The following is a 19,005-nucleotide window of genomic DNA, read 5'->3' on the forward strand; positions in this document are numbered from 1 at the left end:
TTAATTATTCTAATACACTTTAATTATTTTTCAGATTATTTCAACGCATATACATTGGTTTAATCGTTACATACACATTAACTTACTTTGAATAGAAAATAATTTTAATATGAATTTATTTTTTTAGTCTATCAGATGACTGTCTTCAACTCGATTGCGTTCCTGGACCCCTAGGTAATATAAAACGCTTCAACTACTAACATTGCAAATAAAATTGTAAATGTATTAAATCATTTTCAAATTTTTACAGATACTCAAAAGTAATACAAAATGTTTAAAATTTAATGTTCATTTTTGTTTCTTGTTCTTTTTAATTCTAATAGACGTGTTAGAATAGCAGTACTCTTAGTGTAGTTACAAAATAAATAATAACATTTGTTTAAAAAATAATTTGATTTATTCATTAGTATATTGCAACAATATGAAGTAGCAGCACAATGTAAATTGTTATAAAATATATATGTAATATGGAAGACATTAAAACTATACATAAAAATCTTAATTGCAATATATCATTGATCATTATTTATAACAATACGTATTATTTATCATATTTGATATTTCATCAAATCCCATGAGTTTCTAACCATAATCTCTGTTCTGTAATACATTTACAGAATTCATTTGAAATATAATTATATTTTACATATAAAATTTTAATCAAATTTAACAATAATATTATTTTAAATTTGAAATGGAGAAACTCTCGTTGATAAAGAAGTTTTCTGTAATTTCCACGAATATTCCCTAGATGGTGTTAAACCTAGTTTATATTTTTCATTCGATTTTACTATCAGGTACCAGATTACTTTCACATCAATTAATCTATTAATTCACATGTTTTATATTATTAAACGAATTATCTCAAAAAACGTAACGGTTAATCTATAAAATAGATTATTTTTTATAAAACGTTTATATAGAAAAATTTCTAAAATATCTTAATATCGTTATAAAATACAATAAAGGCATCGTTAAAAAAATAAGAGTGCCTTTATAAAAAAAAATACTGCTAATTTGTAGTTGTTCAATCATAAACAATAATTTAGACCGACGTAGAAGCTGGAATAGAACATACAGCCTCTTGTGCTAATGCAGCATTTCTTAATATTAACAAATGCGAATCCATATCGTTCAATGCTTGATCGATGAAAGTTAATTTTCTAGCTTGACTTTTGGGAACACCATGTTTAGTTACTAATGCTAAATGAGTAACAGCTAATACCAATGCAGCAACTCTGGCTTCCAATAGTCTTGCATCCAATGGTGGATATAAACTTCTGACTACGTCATCTACACGGGGTGGAATACGTCTAGCAACCTAAATAAATATCAATATATACATATATAATAAATAAATATTTAACGTTAATATAGCAAATAGTTAAAAGAATAATGAAATAAATACAAACATCTACTATTTCCAATGGTACTGTATTGCTATTTACTGTTCCTGCGATAGCAGTAAGACTTGCAGCCAATGCATGACAAGAACGAAGTATTGCAATACAAGGTGGTGCTAAACCAGTAGCATCATCAACCCACCTACGATATAAACAAAGCAATATATAACACATGTTTAACTTAACAAATGAATATATTATTATACCTTTCAGCACCAGCAAGCCATTCCTCACTTTCCCAAGTACCCAAACCTAATTCAGGATTATTCTCACTTTCCAACAAATCCGAACTGAGATCTGGTGAATCTTTTTGATTCTAAAATTAACAACAACAACAAATAACAATTCACATCAAATATATTCAAACACAAGCTTTAATCAATTAATTAATCAATATACTAACATAATAACAACGTTGTCTGCGACAAATAACAAGGAGTACCAAGAGTGCACCAAGAAAAACTGCAGCAAGTGCACCGAGTGCAACAGCTACTATTGTTTCCATTCCATTGGTACCAGTCAATGAAGCTGAATTACTTATTGACACCGGTGAACTCATGTTTTATTTGATTCTTTTCTTTTTAATAAAATTATATCTAATTATTACCCCAATAATTATTATAATATATAACATCAAATGTTAAAATACAACATTTATAGAAATGTTTGATTTCATTAAATCATCTACTAATCACTGTTAAAGTTTCTTTTTTTATTTTGTCAAATAAAACATTGGATGATACAGTAATACGTTTTATGGTTGAACTATCAACAATGCTATCCATTCTCTTTAGTGACAGACGGTGGGAGGCAGAGACTGTCACGGATCTTATGCTCAATTCACCAGTAACAAACATTTCATTATTGGACATATCAAACATTATGTAAGATCATGTATATTGTTCTATTCCACTTATATATATATATATATATACAATATGAATGTATTTATCATAAACATATTTAATTCATTCATAAGATTACACATATGTTATATAATATAATGTATTACAAATAAAATGGAGAATATATTAAATGTATACATATGATCAATGGTACAGTCTATTGTATGCTTAAACTTTTCAAGTCATACTTATATACACACATGTTTACATATGTGTATGTTACATGGTATGATTAGCATATATATAATATATATGAGTGAGAGTAGTTAGGTTAGGGTGTGTGTATATATATATATATATATATATATATTCTTTAAAAGCTATAACGTGGCAGCACTGCGTAGAATACCCTGTTAGAAGAATATTTCTGAGTCATATGTTTCTCACAGAAACGAAAATAGTGTTTGAAAAGGATGCTGTCAAATTCAGTGTCGTATTTAGTATTATTCATGAAATGGATAGAATTTTCTTAAACGATTTTAACACAAGTTTAAATAATCTAATTAATATCATTTAAACGTTCAAATGAAAATTTATGCATATTTATCATTTCTCGTGACAACTCATTCTTATTACGTTTCAAAGAATATATAATAATTTTATAATTAGAAGAAACTTAACCTAAATTTGAACTTTATTATTATTATTATTAATATTATTCACATATATTACGATATATATATATATATATATATATAGATAAATATTAACATTTAATTTGTTTTGTTTTGTAAATGATACGTTTATTAATTCGTTATTGAGGTTAGGTTTATTAATATTATTGATACTTGAAATATTTTACTTCGTGTTCATTTATTCTTCCAATTGTTATCGGGTGTGTGTATATGACAAGCAGATTAAGAAGACAAATTAAAGTGTTGAGTTTAGTTACAACTTATATATGGTAAGAATGAATAAAAAACCTAATAGTGCGACAGCTCGCTTAAAGCAGGATTACTTACGTCTTAAAAAAGATCCTGTGCCATATGTTCTTGCTGAACCAGTACCTTCTAACATATTAGAATGGTAACACAATGATTATTCTTTTAATTGTATTTAACATTTTTCCTTTTTTTTTTTCTCTTAACAATTATTTATATTCTTTTAGGCATTACGTTGTCAAAGGACCAGAAAAGACACCTTACGAGGGAGGATTTTATCATGGAAAACTTATATTTCCTGGAGAATTTCCATTTCAACCTCCTAGCATTTACATGACTACTCCTAATGGTAGATTCAAAGTTAATACGAAACTTTGTCTATCCAACACTGATTTTCATCCAGATACATGGAATCCTGCTTGGAGCGTGTCTACTATTCTAACAGGACTTCTTAGTTTTATGGTATATTAAATAGTAGACATTATAAATATCAAATAAGTAAAGTAAATGATTGAAAATGTAATTATCAATTACAGATTGAAAAGAGTCCAACCTTTGGCAGTATTAATACGACAGATTATGAAAAGAGAGAACTGGCTAGGCAAAGCTTGGAATATAATCTACGTGACAAAATGTTTTGTGAATTATTTCCTGAAACTGTTGAAGTAATAATTCAATTTTTTTTTTTTATATATAATTTGCATGTTTTTTTTTTTCTTAGATTAGATAAATAATACAAAACATTCAATTAAATGACTTCTCTCTGTTATGTAATATTATTTTAATTATCATAGGTCATCAAAGCTGAATTAGAACATAGAAAAGAATTGGAAAAGCAAGCAAGGCATCAGTCTACCGCAGCAGAAGTTTCTTCCTTAATACGAGATCAACTACAAAGAGAACAAAGTCCGTTACACGGTGCAATTACTAATCTCGTTGTTCTTGTTGGTTTCGCAGCATTTGCTCTTATAGTTAAATATGTATTAAGGAGTATTGCAACAGAATATACTAAAAGTGAGTAGAGATATTAAGATATGAAAAAGAAGAAGAAAACAAAAGGAATTTTTTGTAAAAAAAAAAAAGATAATAATGAAGACGGTACGAACGGATCTACCGATGCACACATTTTTTTTTTTTTTTTTTTTTTACTTAAGGCTTCTCAAGACAGACGATGATTTTGTATTAATAATACTGAATTGTTAAGACGTTAGAAATATCTCTTACTTTTTTTTTTTTTCTTTTCTTTTCTTTTTTTTATACCTTTGGTTTGTCATGCAATTGTACTTTCTTCCAAATAATTTGTCTTCGACTTTTAACAAAGTGAAAACATATTTTAACTGCCTAAAAATCTTTATATATATATATATATTGCATCTTTATATAATGTATTGTTAAAGTTATGTTTAACAGATGATCTACGAAAAATTTGAAATAAATTTTCAATAAGTACTTACATATATATTTCCAATGATGATTTTACAATTGAAAATATTGAAAAGCCTTAAGAAAAAGAAAGAAAATTAGCCGATAATGTAAGCTACATTGACTTGCCTATTTGATCTATGCCGAATTTGTGTGTGGAAACCTTCATTAATCTTTGATCGATGTTAGTCATGGACATTTGATAGATGTTTATATCAGGGGTAATTGTAAGATCCAAAATGTATTATAACATCCATTATTTTTAACAATGTTAATTGTGATTTATCTGTAACAACAGTCTTTCTACATTGACGTAAGAGAAGTCATTTAGAATATGAAATATTGTTAATCGTTACAATTTTGTAACATTTAACGAACATCCACATTTTGTATTTTTAATATTATTATTATTATTATTATTTAAACTTCCAAAGTATAGTTTATCAATGATCGAATCGAATCGAATCGAATTTTGAACAGAAAATCATCCAATTTATAATCATAAAGACTTCCTATGTTCGATGAAGTTAATTTGAAAAAAAAAAAGAAAAATTGTTTATATTCTTTACATCAATTTTGACAAACCAAATTTTGTCATCTGCTCGTCGATAGAAGCATTCATTTGAATGATTGTTAAATTTAAGTATATACATTAGAAATCTTATATAATAAAGTGAACGAAGAGAAGAAGTGCACAAATTTCATTGATCGAACAATCTTTGCCTCTTCGATGTGTGCCAATATATAGAAAAAAGAAATTTCATATATTATTATTATTATTAACTTATTACAAAATATCATATATATCAGGATCTTATTATAAATTCCTTGTCCTACGATTTAATTTTCAATGAAGTGTGCCATAATCAACAACAAGGGTAGATCATATATATTATCAAGCCATTTCATAGTTCGGTTATTAAGCATTGGAAGTTGTATAAATTGTACACGTTTTGTGATATAAAAAAAAAAGCCATGAGTCTGAGCCAGTGTTGTTTATGTTTGGTCCATTCGATGTAACACAGTTCTCATTCGTGATACTCTCGTCCTTACAATTTAATCTGATTTCTTAATCACGAATCTCGCACGATATTATTGTAGGCGACAAAATGGGGAATTAAGTATCATATGCATATAATATTTGATTCATTTTTATTAAAGATCAAATGTAAATATAATTTATATATGATCGATTAGAAGAAAATGAACTATCAGAGGCAAAGACGATTGAATTTTTCTTTATTTTCTAACTATATTTATTCCAATTTACTTGATATATATATATATTTAAATATATAAATATATAAATATTTCTTCCGCTTAAAAAGAATAAAAAAAGAAAGAAAGAAAGAAAGAAAAAAAAGAGAAAAGATTTAAATATAATATAATGAATCGCTTTAATAAAAATATATTATATCGTCTATCTTCCTTTTTAAATCTATAAATTGAAATCTAAGTTACTTTTGATTTTTAGTTGTTGTTTTTTTTTTTTTTTATAATTTTGTTGATAATACATGATTTTTTGTTATTAATCTATTATATCAATTATTATTATTATTATTATTATGTTATTTTATAATGAAAATATTTTTCTTCTTATCGCTATTGTTTTTTGTTTTTTTTTTTTGGTACAAGGCACATTTTAAGTTGGTAAGATATATTTCATGATTCGATATTAAACAAGTAAAATATTAATTAAAATATTTCATAATTTAAATTCAAATCGTATATTAAAATAATCAATTGCTTTTTTAATAAATCTCCATTTTTTTTTAAATATATTAAATATGTATGAATTTTTACAAATGAAATTCAATTCTCTCGCTGATCATTCAAATTGTATGTTTAACTTTGTAATCTTTGAAAAAATCACATATATATATATATATTAAAAAATATTATATATTCAAAATAAATTTCTATTAAAAATATTTAAACACAATTGTTAAAAAATTGTCAAATGGATATGAAATAAGATTGATTATAAATAAAATTAATTGAAACAATCTACGTAGAATTATGACGATAATAATAAATAAAATACATGATATATATATATAGAAAAAGAAAATAATATAAGAATGCCTATATTATTATAATAATAATAATAATAATATAAACGAGCGCCAATATAAAATAGCACAGAAATATTTTCAAACATATCAAACACAAATAAGAAAAAAAAGAAAAAAGAAGAAAATGATAAATTAAAAAATAATTTTAGTTATTTATTTGGGTCAATATTTGTATCATTTAACTGTAAATGTTTACATTTACATAACATTACATGATCAGTTTGTGCAAAGATTTTCTTTGATATAATTAATTACATTTTTTTTTTTATTAATATTGTAAAGTTACATTTGAAATTTGTCTTAGTTTATTGATAGATCATTTTATTTATTAATATTGACCACATTCTATTAATAAAATATTGACAAATTATTTATTAATATTCAATAGAATATAAAAATCAATAATATTATATAATCAGTTTATAATACTAATCGCTTATATTTAAATAATAATTATTTTATTATAAATATTGACCCGATAAATATCAATCACACAATAAAAGAAATATAATGATAACGATTTAATTACGTACACGTTCGTTGAAATATTACAATTGATTATCGTATTAAAAAAAAAAAATAAAAACCAAAAAAAAGTCAAAAAAGAAAGAAAAAATAATAATCAATAAAATATATTATGATAATTACGATATAATTAAAATATGTAAGTAAAAATTGTCAAAGAAATGATGAAAATGATGTTGTTAATTCAACACGATAAAATGTTTTTACATTTAATGGTTGAATTTGACCGATTTAAAAGTACATGTTTAATATATATATATATATATATATATATATATATATATATATATATATATATACTTATTTAGTTAGAAAGAGAGAAAAAAGACACGATATTCTTGGAGACAGTGGATGGTGTTCGTAAAACGATAAAACCTTAGTTTTCTCTGAATGCTTCGTTGTCCAAGTGCTCTCGGGAGGAAGGACACATCCTGTGAAGTGGCTTTGGTTTTATTTTTTTCTCTCTCTCTCTCTTTCTCTCTCTCTCTCTTTCTCTCTCTCTCTCTTTCTCTTTCTCTCTCTTTCTCTCTCTTCTTTATAAGATATTTTATAAGCAAAAAATACTTTTACTTTTGCCGATCTTTATATTCTTTTCATTCATATTTTTGTTTTATTCATGTTTGTTTCAACATTATTTTTCTTATTTGATTTTGTAATTTTGAATTTTATTATATATATATACATATTTTTATTATTATTATTATTATTATTATTATTATTATTATTATTATTATTATTATTATTATTATTATTATTATTATTATTATTATTATTATATTTGTTAATATTTATAAAATACAAATTTTTCTTTGATATTTCAATATTGTTAATATACAATATATTAATTAAAAATATATAATATTGGATCATTTAATATATGAAAAGTGGTGTTAGAAATCGATATTATAAAAATATTGACAAAAAACATAATTTATAATGTTTTATTTATAATTAACAATGATTATATTTTTTTTTTTCATTAAATTAAATCCCATTAAATTGTTTTATAAATAACAATATATATATATATATATATTAAAACGAACGTGTACTTGATCGTTAACAAAAAAATAATTAATTAAAACAATGACGTTTATTTGCATAGCGTATTCGCAATGTGTATGTGTGTGCATACGTACATGCATGCATGCATGCATACGTGCGTGTGTAAGAATGTATAAAAATTTGTTTTCATCTAATTATTCTTTATATATAATATATACAATAGTTTTCGATTAGCTTCCTATATTAAATTAGATTAGATGTAAGCGTGCCTTTAAGATCAATTAAAAATGAAACTTTTGGAATTAAGGAGCTTAAAACTTCTTCCCATAATTATAATTATAATTATAATAATAGTAATAATAATAGTTATAATAATAGTAATATTATAATGAGACAATGAAATAAATTCATTAATGTTATTATCTACGCCATTTACAATCATAATTTTCATAATCGTATTGGTAGGGTAGGTTGAAAAGTTTTCAGCTTAACGTTGAAACAATTTTTTTTCTTTATTTTGTTTATTTTTTTTTTTTTTTTTTTTGATCAAACTTATGTTTAATTTTTCAACGTAATTTCAAAAGTTTTTTTTTCTTTTATAAAAAAGTAAGCTCAGAACTTTTCAACTCATCCTCTTATATGTATTCATACATATATCACGTATTATATTTAATGCAATTAGAGAGAAGCTCCTTATATAAATTATTATAATAATAATAATAATTATATAGTAATTATGATGATGATAATATGATATCGAGATTTTCACCGATAACGCAAAACACATGTACAAAAATCTTTTTACTAAAGAGAGATGTTTGTAACAGATTCTGTACAGGGGACATATTATATATATATATATATGTATATTAAAAAATAGACTGTTTAAATCTTTCGTTTTCAATTTTTTTTGTTTTGTTTATTCTTGTTAATATGTTATAATATTTAGTATGCATGATACGAAGTTTAATTTATTTAATTAATAATTAATTAATTCTACTTTTTTGATTTTAGAAGAAGTAGAAATAGGTATATTGAAAATGGTGGTATTGTATATCTAGTGTTAATTATTTTAACAGATAACAAAAAAAAAGAGGAAGTTAAATTTAAGATATAATAAATGTGACAAGATGTAAGGTAAAAAAAAACACACACACACATATGTTAAATATAAGTATAACAGTACGTGATCAATTCTCCCATTCCCCCCCCCTCTTCCCTTTTTTTCTAGATGTTACGAAAACAAAAAATCTACGATAATCTATGAAAACAAGCCGCAAAAGAGAAGCAAACAGTTATTTATTATAACCCACGAAATAACAAGGAAGTCGTAGACCTCTTTTCGGAAGTTTTTTTTTTTTTTTACTTTCTTTCTTTCTTTCTTTCTTTTTTTAGGGTTTGAACGTGTTACGAACGCCCTTATAACATAAATCATTAAAAGCGAGGCGCCAGAATTGAATTTGGTTTCGGCTCGATTCCTGGCCAAATAGGATTCACGTGTTTCTCTACGATCATTATAATTTTCAACAATTTATATTCATTCATAATTAATTTATTATCATCATTATTTTAGATAATTCATACTAATTTTTACATATATAAATCTGGATACATTTTGTTTTTATAGTAACACATTTATGTATTATTGTATTTGTATGAACGAGGCTCGTTTACGAGGCTCGTTTACGAGGCTCTTTTACGAGGCTCTTTTACGAGACTCGTTTACGAGGCTCGTTTACGAGGCTTTTTTACGAGGCTCTTTTACGAGACTCGTTTACGAGGTTCGTTTACGAGGTTCGTTTTCTAGGCTCTTTTACGAGACTCTTTTACGAGGCTCTTCTTTTACGAGGCTTTTTTACGAGGCTCTTTTACGAGGCTCGTTTACGAGGCTCTTCTTTTACGAGGCTCTTCTTTTACGAGGCTCTTCTCTTACGAGGCTCTTCTCTTACGAGGCTCTTCTCTTACGAGGCTCTTCTCTTACGAGGCTCTTCTCTTACGAGGCTCTTCTCTTACGAGACTCTTCTTTTACGAGGCTCTTCTCTTACGAGGCTCTTCTCTTACGAGGCTCTTCTCTTACGAGGCTCTTCTCTTACGAGACTCTTCTTTTACGAGGCTCTTCTTTTACGAGGCTTGTTTACGAATCCTTCCTGTTTGAGGGATTGCCGCAAAATGTAAATCGTGTACATTCGAAACGTGTTAGAAGAAACCGTGTTGTTGGAATGATACAATTTATTGTTAAAAGTAATATGATAAATATAATTGAACAATTGTCAATAAAATCAAATTGTGTGTGCTATATAAATATATATATTTTTTTAATTGTAGGTTAGGTATAAAAATAGGTGTAAAAATTGAATTGAATTTTTTTTTTTTTTTTTAAATGAAAAATAATTTGAAAAAATGTATTAACGACGAACGATCAATTTTTAATACCGGAAATGAGTTAAGGTTTTGTCATAGATACGTATCCTATTTTAGGGTAATTTAAATAAAGTGTCGTCTATCGAAATGCCTTGGTAGAAAGGAATTTCTTAGAATCGTTTTAAATTTCTTCTTTAGGTTTGGTTGTTGAGAGAAAATGAGAAGGGCCTCACACGTACGATTCATCCGTAACGGTGGTAGTAACGTGATAGACGAAAAGAAGAAGAAGAAGAAGAAAAAAAAAGTTGAGAAAAAAGGCATTTGAAAATAATTAACTGTAGAACTGAGAACTCATTACGCCTTTTAATGAGGTGCCATTGGTTTATACACGAAGGATAGTCGGAAAAATTTCGTGTTAAGGGAACGAACCATGATGGGTCATACCATATACTCAAATTTCGTTAACACGTGTCTACGTATAATGACAGAGTAAGAGTTAGATAAATTTAAAAATAAAAAAAAAACAAAAAAAAGAAAATTGAAGAAAGAAAAAATGAGACAGTATATAATGTGATGAATGACAAATTAAATGGATTTTTAATTAACTTTGTAGTATTAAAATAATATTATAATAATGTGTTAAAATAATTCAGATTATAATAGGACGAAGAAATAAAAACAAAATAATGTATGAAAGTGACAAAGAATGAGATATACATAAAACATGAAAGACAATGATGAGAATAATTCAATTAACTTTTGATTGATTTTTCTATAACTTTATAGCATTGATTAATAAAAATGTCAAAATTTGATTAGAAATAATTAATATAAAATATTGATTAAATAATTCATTATAAAACATCTTAAAATTGTCAATAATTTGTTCATTTTGAAATGCTGACAATTCATGCTTAATTAACAAAAAAATATATATATTTTATTATTACAAAATGATTTTTCTATTATAAGCAATATTAATAATAATAATAATATGAATGTAAATAATAATAAATATATAATAAAATAAAATCACATTAAAAAAAAAAAACAAAAAAAGAAAGACAAGAAAGAGGTTAGAAAATGATATTATTTTAATCATTAAAAATGATTTATTTTTATTTGTTTATTTTGATTACAAACATATATAAAAATTATAAATAATCATTTCATCTTATTTCATGTAAAGTATTAGAATAAGAAAGAGGATGTTAAAGAATGAAAGAAAAAGAATGAATGAAATGGAGTTTAGTAATATGACAGAAATATATTTTTTTGTCTATTATCATGAAAGTTGTAAAAACGTTTTAGATGATATTAGAACGAGTTAATTTAAAGCATCATCCTATCAAGCACTTTAAATCGAAACCTTATTCCATCAAGTACTTGACATTTTCTAAGACACCACCACCCAGTTCTTTTGCATGCAGTCTTAAATTGAGATAAGTTATCTTTCTAATGTAGTTGAAGAAAACAAAACAAAAAAGCAACTTGTTTAAATGTTTTTAACAGTACTCGAACATCCTCTTGTAAAATATTTATTCGATGATTTATTAAATAATTACAATTTGTAAATATATCCAAATTTACAATTTTATATTTGAGATTGGGGAAAAAGTTTCTTCGTATTTGAATAACCTAAAAAAAAAAAAAAGAAAAAACAAGTCAAATCAAGTTTTGCAACTTTTGTTTATTTTTTTTTTATTCAAATGTTTTACAAGGGTTTTGCTTTTTTTTTTTTTTTTTTTAAATTATTCTATGATATTTCAGCTTTCAAATGTACGCTGATAATACTCTTGAAGTTTATCAATCGAGAAATTACGAAAATACTTTTTCCCCAGACTCCATATTGTTCAAAAATATCAAAATGCAACGTTTGAACGAAAAAATTCAAATCATTGCCATTGCAATTCTAAAAAGTTTGTTCAATTGATTTGATAAAATTATTAATAAAATGTGGAACAACAAACGCCTTACAACAACGACGGAAGACAATGAAACTAGAAAAAAACAAAAAACAAAACAAGATGGAGTCCTAACCAAAAAAAAGAAAAAAGAACGATTAATAAAATTATTAATATAAAAAGTAATTGAGAAATAATACGAAATATTATTATAGTAAATATATGTACTATAAATAGTATAGAAATTCTTCGAAATCGTTGAAAATGTATGCAGAAAATAGGGTAAATGAAAGAGAAAGAAAGAAAGAAAGAAAGAAAGAAGAAAAAAAAGAGAGGTTAGGAAATTGACGTATTTCAAAGGTATCGTTCACACTTTCCCAGAACGTTATAACCCAACAGCTATATTCCCCTCCTCTTTCTTTACAAAGGAAATCGATGAGAATACTACTACTGGCTTGTATCTATTTTTGACGGTGCTGAAGGAAACTTCAACGGTTTGAAAACTTTTCCGGTGCATCATTAAATGTATATGTGTGTACAAACACAAATATACACACATATATATTTATATATTCACATAAATAAGAGGAGGAACATAGAAAAATGAAATATTTTCGAAGTTTTTTTTTTGTTATTAAAATAAATATGGTAACTAATAGAACAATAAATGAACGATCCAACTGAAAATCATTTTATAATAACAAATTGTAATATAAAATAAATCAAAATGAGATCTATTTTTTTTTTTTTTTTTACAAAAGTTTTATTGATAAATAATATTATTGTAATAATAAATGAACCAATTATTATTATTATTATTTTTTATTTTATATATAATAATAATTGTAATATAAAATAAATCATATAAAAAATATTAGAATTTATGCAATTGATAATATGATTGTTGTTGTATGTTAATAAATAAATCAACAAATGAATTATTTTAAATAATTATATTAATATATAATTAATTAAAACGTACAATATTATTCATATAAAAGTAAATCACAATTTTTTCAAAATTGTTTGTGTCCGACCGTTAAAATTACCGGAACAATTTCAAAAAAAGAAACAAAGAAAAGATGCACATTGTACGATTGTACGATGGTGGGGATGAATACTGAAGAATGATTGGTGAAAATAGAAGAGGGGGCGTAGGTAAAAGAAATTTTTGAAAATACAATGGAATAGAAAGGTTTCTTCTCTCATTGGACAAGGAAATGAAGTTTACAAAAGGGTAGGGAAAAGAAAGATGGTGATGGTAGACTGTTAAGAAACTATTCTACAAGGGACTAATACACAAAAGTAAAACGAGGATGAATGTGTTCTCTTGGCAACTTGGGTTATCTACTATTGGCTATGTAAAATAACCGATGACATAGCTTTCGACCAATCGACGTTAACTGGGCGTCGCATTCCAAGAGTTCCTTGCAATAATATTTGCACTGGCTCGTTTTATATCCATTAGCATCAACCGTCATCGTTCTGTCGTTTGAGATACCATTTGGTAAATTATTTATCGACTTTTTTCTTCTTCTTCTTCTTATTCGTCGTTTTTTGTTTTTTCTTTTGTTTTTTGTTTTCTTTTCTTTTTCTACGAGATCATTTTTTTGTTTTTTCTATTGACCGTTTGCTGCGTGTACCGTTTTTCTCATCTTTGGGCTTCCTAAATCAATCTGATCTTTCTATGACGTACATTTATATATTGATTTCATTAAAAAAAAAAAAAAAAAAAACAAATGGAGAGTACAATCCTCAATATTTTCTATTTGAATTCATATTATTTAATAATTGTATTTACATTTAAAATTAATTAACCAATAATTGCATGCACAAAATTTGCAATTTTCATTATCTTTTTTTTAATGATTTAAAATGGGATTATTTCATTGGGACATGTAATATAATTGAAATTGAAAAAAAAATTGTATCATTGTTTGTAACAGTGTTTTGTTTCAGTTTTATTAAAAATTCTTTTATTTTTATTTGTATTTTTTTTTTTCGATAATTGACAAATTACAAGAGACAGAAAAGAATTAAATCTCGTACATATATGGATCGTTTATTTTAAAAATGGTGTAAGGTACACTTTCTTTTGTTTCTCGAGAAAATTAAAGCTTTGCAAATCAATTCTCACTCAATTTCTTTTATCGAGCAATTTTACAAAATTGGACGATTGTACGAAACATGGGTACTTTTTTAACAATAAATATTAACTAGTTATCCACACATAAAAAGTTTACATTAAATTAAGCATAAATTTAGTGATATCTCATTTTTTTGAAAAAAAAATGAGCTTACATCATTTTCAAAATAAACGGTCCACATAATTATTCAATATTTATACATTCATTATTATTATTATTATTACAATATACTCGTATGTGTAGCTGGTTTTATTTAAAATATAAAAATACCCTTTTTTTAGATTAAAAATGCTCGCATAATATTTTCTCATTTTTATTTTTTTTTTTATTTTTTTTATTTATTTTTTTTTTTTTTTGAGAAAACCACCTGACCAACCACGTCTACGAAGGAATGGAAATCTACATTTTATTTATTTATAAATGTTACTATTAATAAACAATATCATTAATACGAATAAAGTAAATATGATATATATTTACATGCGTAATTGTGGAAGAATCAACGAAAGATTTGTTAATCCAATCTGTTTGTTGCAAAATATTTGTTCAATAATTTATTGCATCGTCCGGCCAAAATTCAAATTTTGTATAAAAAAAAATTTCTTTTTTTTTTCTTTATTCCTAATTAATCAAACACATACCAAAAAATAACCAAAATTTGTGTTATTTAACATATGTTCCATGATATTCTGTATATTTACAATTTTAATGACTACAAATTAAACTAAATTAAATGAACGAAAATAATTCATAACCTCAAAACATCCATATTCTAATTTTAAATATATCATTATATTAATACGCGTTGTTTGGTATCACTAGCAATATGATTTTGTGAATTACAAATTATTATTTTCTATTTGTTAAACTTAAAACAATATTATTTTGTAAAAATATACATCATCATATACAGGGTGTCGTATTAATTATAACTAATAGTACAATTATTCAAAGGAATTGATTTTACATTGACAATATACTCACACGTATTCATACTCACATATATTCACAATTAAACATTTTTCTTATTAATTAATTAAAAATTAATTAAAAATTATTTTAATTAACAAAAATATTTCAATGTTACGTATGTGTGTGTGTATGTATGTGTGGATTACAATTTGATGTATAAAAAAATGTGGATTCTTCATATAAAATAGATTGGAAGAGAGAAGGTTGTAAGAAATTTTAAGAAAATATCAAATGACCTTGGAATATCTGTTAACGCTATAAAGTTCGTTGTCTAGGCTCCCGCGAAGCAAAACAGCTGTCACACTCGTTCACTCGGTATCTTGTTCTTTTTTTTTTCTTTTCTTTTTATATTTTATTTTATTTTTTTTTTTTATTTCTTTTTCTTTTCCTAAACCAACCCATCATTTTATTTCTTTCTTTCTTTACATGGGAGTAAAAAAAAAGAAAAGAAAAAGAAGAGCTTCGGGTTGGGGATAAAAGAAGAAGAAGAAGAAAAAGAAGGGGGAGAAGGTGATGTGAAAGCACACACAAAATTCCCCTAAAAAAAAATATTTATACTACGGTTATGTATCGTGGGAGAGGGAGTGGGGGAAGGGTAAATGGAAAAAAGAGACCAATCAGAATGACATACGACGAGTTACACAATTTTTTTTTATCTCCTTTTTGGTTATTTTTGTTGAAATTCAATTTGTTTGATTAAAATCTAAAGACAATGATCCAAATCATATCATTGGGTTGTTGTTTGGAAAGTAATTTCATTTTCCTTCTGTGAAAATGAAGACAATTTTCGTATCCTAACCTAAAACTTAGGCCTTTCAAGTGAGCATTAACAGTTGAATTTGATAAATTTAACTTTTCACCGATCTCACGTGTTGTTATTTGTCGATTTGCATCAATTAATGGCAAAATTGTGTCAGGAAAAAATGAAATTACTTTTCGAACAACCCAATGTATTTTTAAGTATCGTTTTATTTCAATTTAAATAAATGTAAAATTGTAATCATTTTTTTTTTAAGTACCAGCAATTTTTGAATGTCATAATATTTGCAACCTTTTCTTGTTGGAACCATCTTGTTTTTTTTTTTTTTTGAAAGATAACTAAACTTACGAATTTGATTTGATTTCGTTACATTTAAGAAGAGTCACCCTGTATATCCGCGTATATTAGATATAGGTGTCTATGAAAAGGCAAAATGTTGAGACACCAAACGTTGGGATGTTTCGACTAATTGAATTCAAAGAGATTTATGACTTTTAGCACACCACTGACTCTTCTTGTCATGGTGAGGGTGGGGGGTGAGGAGTGGTAAAGGGTAGAATAAGATCAACAACAAGAAAAAGATCTAAATTCTGCTCATCTTCGACCATGTTCTATTAAACTCGAAGAAGGAGAAAATGGCTACCATTAAAACATTGATAAACGTTTTACCAGTGCCGTACTCAGCTGCAACATAGCCCCTCTAACCTCCCCTTTAAAAGATTGAAAGGTTTAAAATATTTTTTATGTTACAGAAAATTTATGTTGACTTTTGTTTTAAATAAATTGTATTAACGTATGACGCTCAGTGGCGGACTAAGCTGCAACGTAGCCCCCTAACCTTCCCTTTAAAAAATTGCAAGGTTTTACAATTTTTTTTCCATTGATGTTACAGAAAATTTATGTTGTTTTTTGTTTTAAATAAATTGTACTAACGCGTCAACTGTATAAAATTGTTGATTATTTATTTTTTTATTTTTTGTAATAACTTAATTCGGAGTTTTTACTGAAATTGGTTTTGTTTTGTTTTCTATTTCGAATTTCTGCGGGGGTATTTTAAAATTTTAACCCCCACCCTTCCTCCCACACTTGACACGAGACAACTCGATCCGCCATTGCTTTTGATATAATTTCAAATATAACAAATAAGATATGAAAGATAAAAATAAAAGAAGAAAAAAAAATAGTATTTTGATTGAAAACTCTCATGAATTATATTTAATTCAAATGTTATACAATGAGTTATGAATTAGTTGTCATTTAAACACCAATTTGATAATGTAATTACTTAAGTATATTATGTAACATGATTTCGAACGTAATGGATTGATTTAAAAGATCGTTTTAAAAAATTCGTGTCGATTTGTAAACGTCCTAATTATATAAATAAAATAAAATTCGTATAAAAATTTTTCAAACCCATTTCCCCAGGATGATGTAAAATAATATTCTTAAAAAAAAAACAAAATATAAGAAAAGAGGGAAAGGAGGTTATCGTCACAAAATGGACGTTGAAAATCGGCGCGAATTTTTTATCTTCGAATTTTTTAAACACCAATCCACGTTGAAGTGAAAGAAAAAAAAAGGAGGGGGAAAAAAAGTAGCAAATTAACATAATTATTTTTTATACGGTATCGGTTTTTATGCAAATAGTTCATGACGATTAATTGAAAAAGAAAAATAAGATGTCAAAGTTTAATATTACTGGATATATTGAGTTGGCAAGAAAGTAATTACGGTTTATTCCACTAGATAGCGTTATGTTTGTTTTGTTATTCTTTTTTTAATGTTAGAATTTGTTTTTTTGTTTTTTGAGGTTATGTAGTTAACTCTTTTTAGGTTTCTATAGAAACAAATTACGTGCAATTTGAAATAATCGTAAAAATAAACAATTGAGTTTTATTTCACACAGGTAAAAACCAAAATTACTTTCTCACTAACCCAATATATAATTTTACTTTTAAAAAATACATTATTATTTATTATTCAATATTTATATTGAATATTATTATTATTATTATTTTTTCTTTTTTTTTTTTCAACATAATTGTCACGTACTTTAAACGATTTACCGTTTAATAATTTTTGTTAATGTTTTAGCAAACATGATTTTAATACGTAATTACTTAAGTAATTCACATTATATGATTTTTTACCGTAATGTGTTTAGATCGAACGAATAAGTTCATATCGATTTTTAATAATATCGTTAATTTTTTGTTTTGTTTTTTTTTAATCAATTGAAAAAAAATTCTTTACGTTCAAATGTTGTCGAATTTGCATAATTTCGATTTTTGATTTGATTTGATTTGATTTTATTTATTTATTTATTTATTTTAAATTCCTTTTGTTTTTTCTTGTTCAATAATTAAAAATTGGCACGTACTTTTTCGATCGATCATTTTTATTTATTTATTTTTCTTTTTTTTTCATAATAAACAATTTGTTCGTTTGTTTAAAGGTGTATCCCTGTAAAGTTCGTTTCGGATTTATTTAAAAAAGGAAAAAATATCTTTTTTCTTTTCTCCTCTCTCTCTGTTTTTCTTACACTAATTTTTTTTTTTTTTTTTTTTAATTTTTTTCTTATATTTTTTTACTTTTTTTTTATATTCTTTTTTTTTTTTTTCATTTTTTTTTTTACTTAACAA

The 19,005-nt window shown here is 25.2% G+C and overlaps 2 protein-coding genes across 2 annotated transcripts; one reads left to right on the forward strand and one right to left on the reverse strand.

Moving 5' to 3' along the window:
- Nucleotides 1-374: 374 nt before the first annotated feature.
- On the reverse strand, nucleotides 375-2,476 carry Tmem98 (transmembrane protein 98). The gene is made up of 4 exons (XM_015321614.2): nucleotides 1,807-2,476; nucleotides 1,610-1,719; nucleotides 1,413-1,545; nucleotides 375-1,321 (listed from the first exon to the last, which is right to left on the reverse strand). Exons 1-4 carry the CDS (start codon nucleotides 1,960-1,962, stop codon nucleotides 1,046-1,048), a joined length of 675 nt encoding a protein of 224 aa, XP_015177100.1. The 5' UTR covers nucleotides 1,963-2,476; the 3' UTR covers nucleotides 375-1,045.
- A 162-nt stretch (nucleotides 2,477-2,638) lies between these two features.
- LOC107066719 (ubiquitin-conjugating enzyme E2 J2) lies at nucleotides 2,639-7,668 on the forward strand. The gene is made up of 4 exons (XM_015321615.2): nucleotides 2,639-3,334; nucleotides 3,417-3,651; nucleotides 3,726-3,854; nucleotides 3,984-7,668. The coding sequence occupies exons 1-4, from the start codon at nucleotides 3,210-3,212 to the stop codon at nucleotides 4,209-4,211; spliced, it is 717 nt and encodes a 238-aa protein (XP_015177101.1). The 5' UTR covers nucleotides 2,639-3,209; the 3' UTR covers nucleotides 4,212-7,668.
- Nucleotides 7,669-19,005: the final 11,337 nt, after the last annotated feature.

The sequence above is a fragment of the Polistes dominula genome, unplaced genomic scaffold (assembly GCF_049000335.1).
Source record: "Polistes dominula isolate Pdom_NZ unplaced genomic scaffold, Pdom_raw_medaka contig_32, whole genome shotgun sequence".
Taxonomy (NCBI): Eukaryota; Metazoa; Arthropoda; class Insecta; order Hymenoptera; family Vespidae; genus Polistes; species Polistes dominula.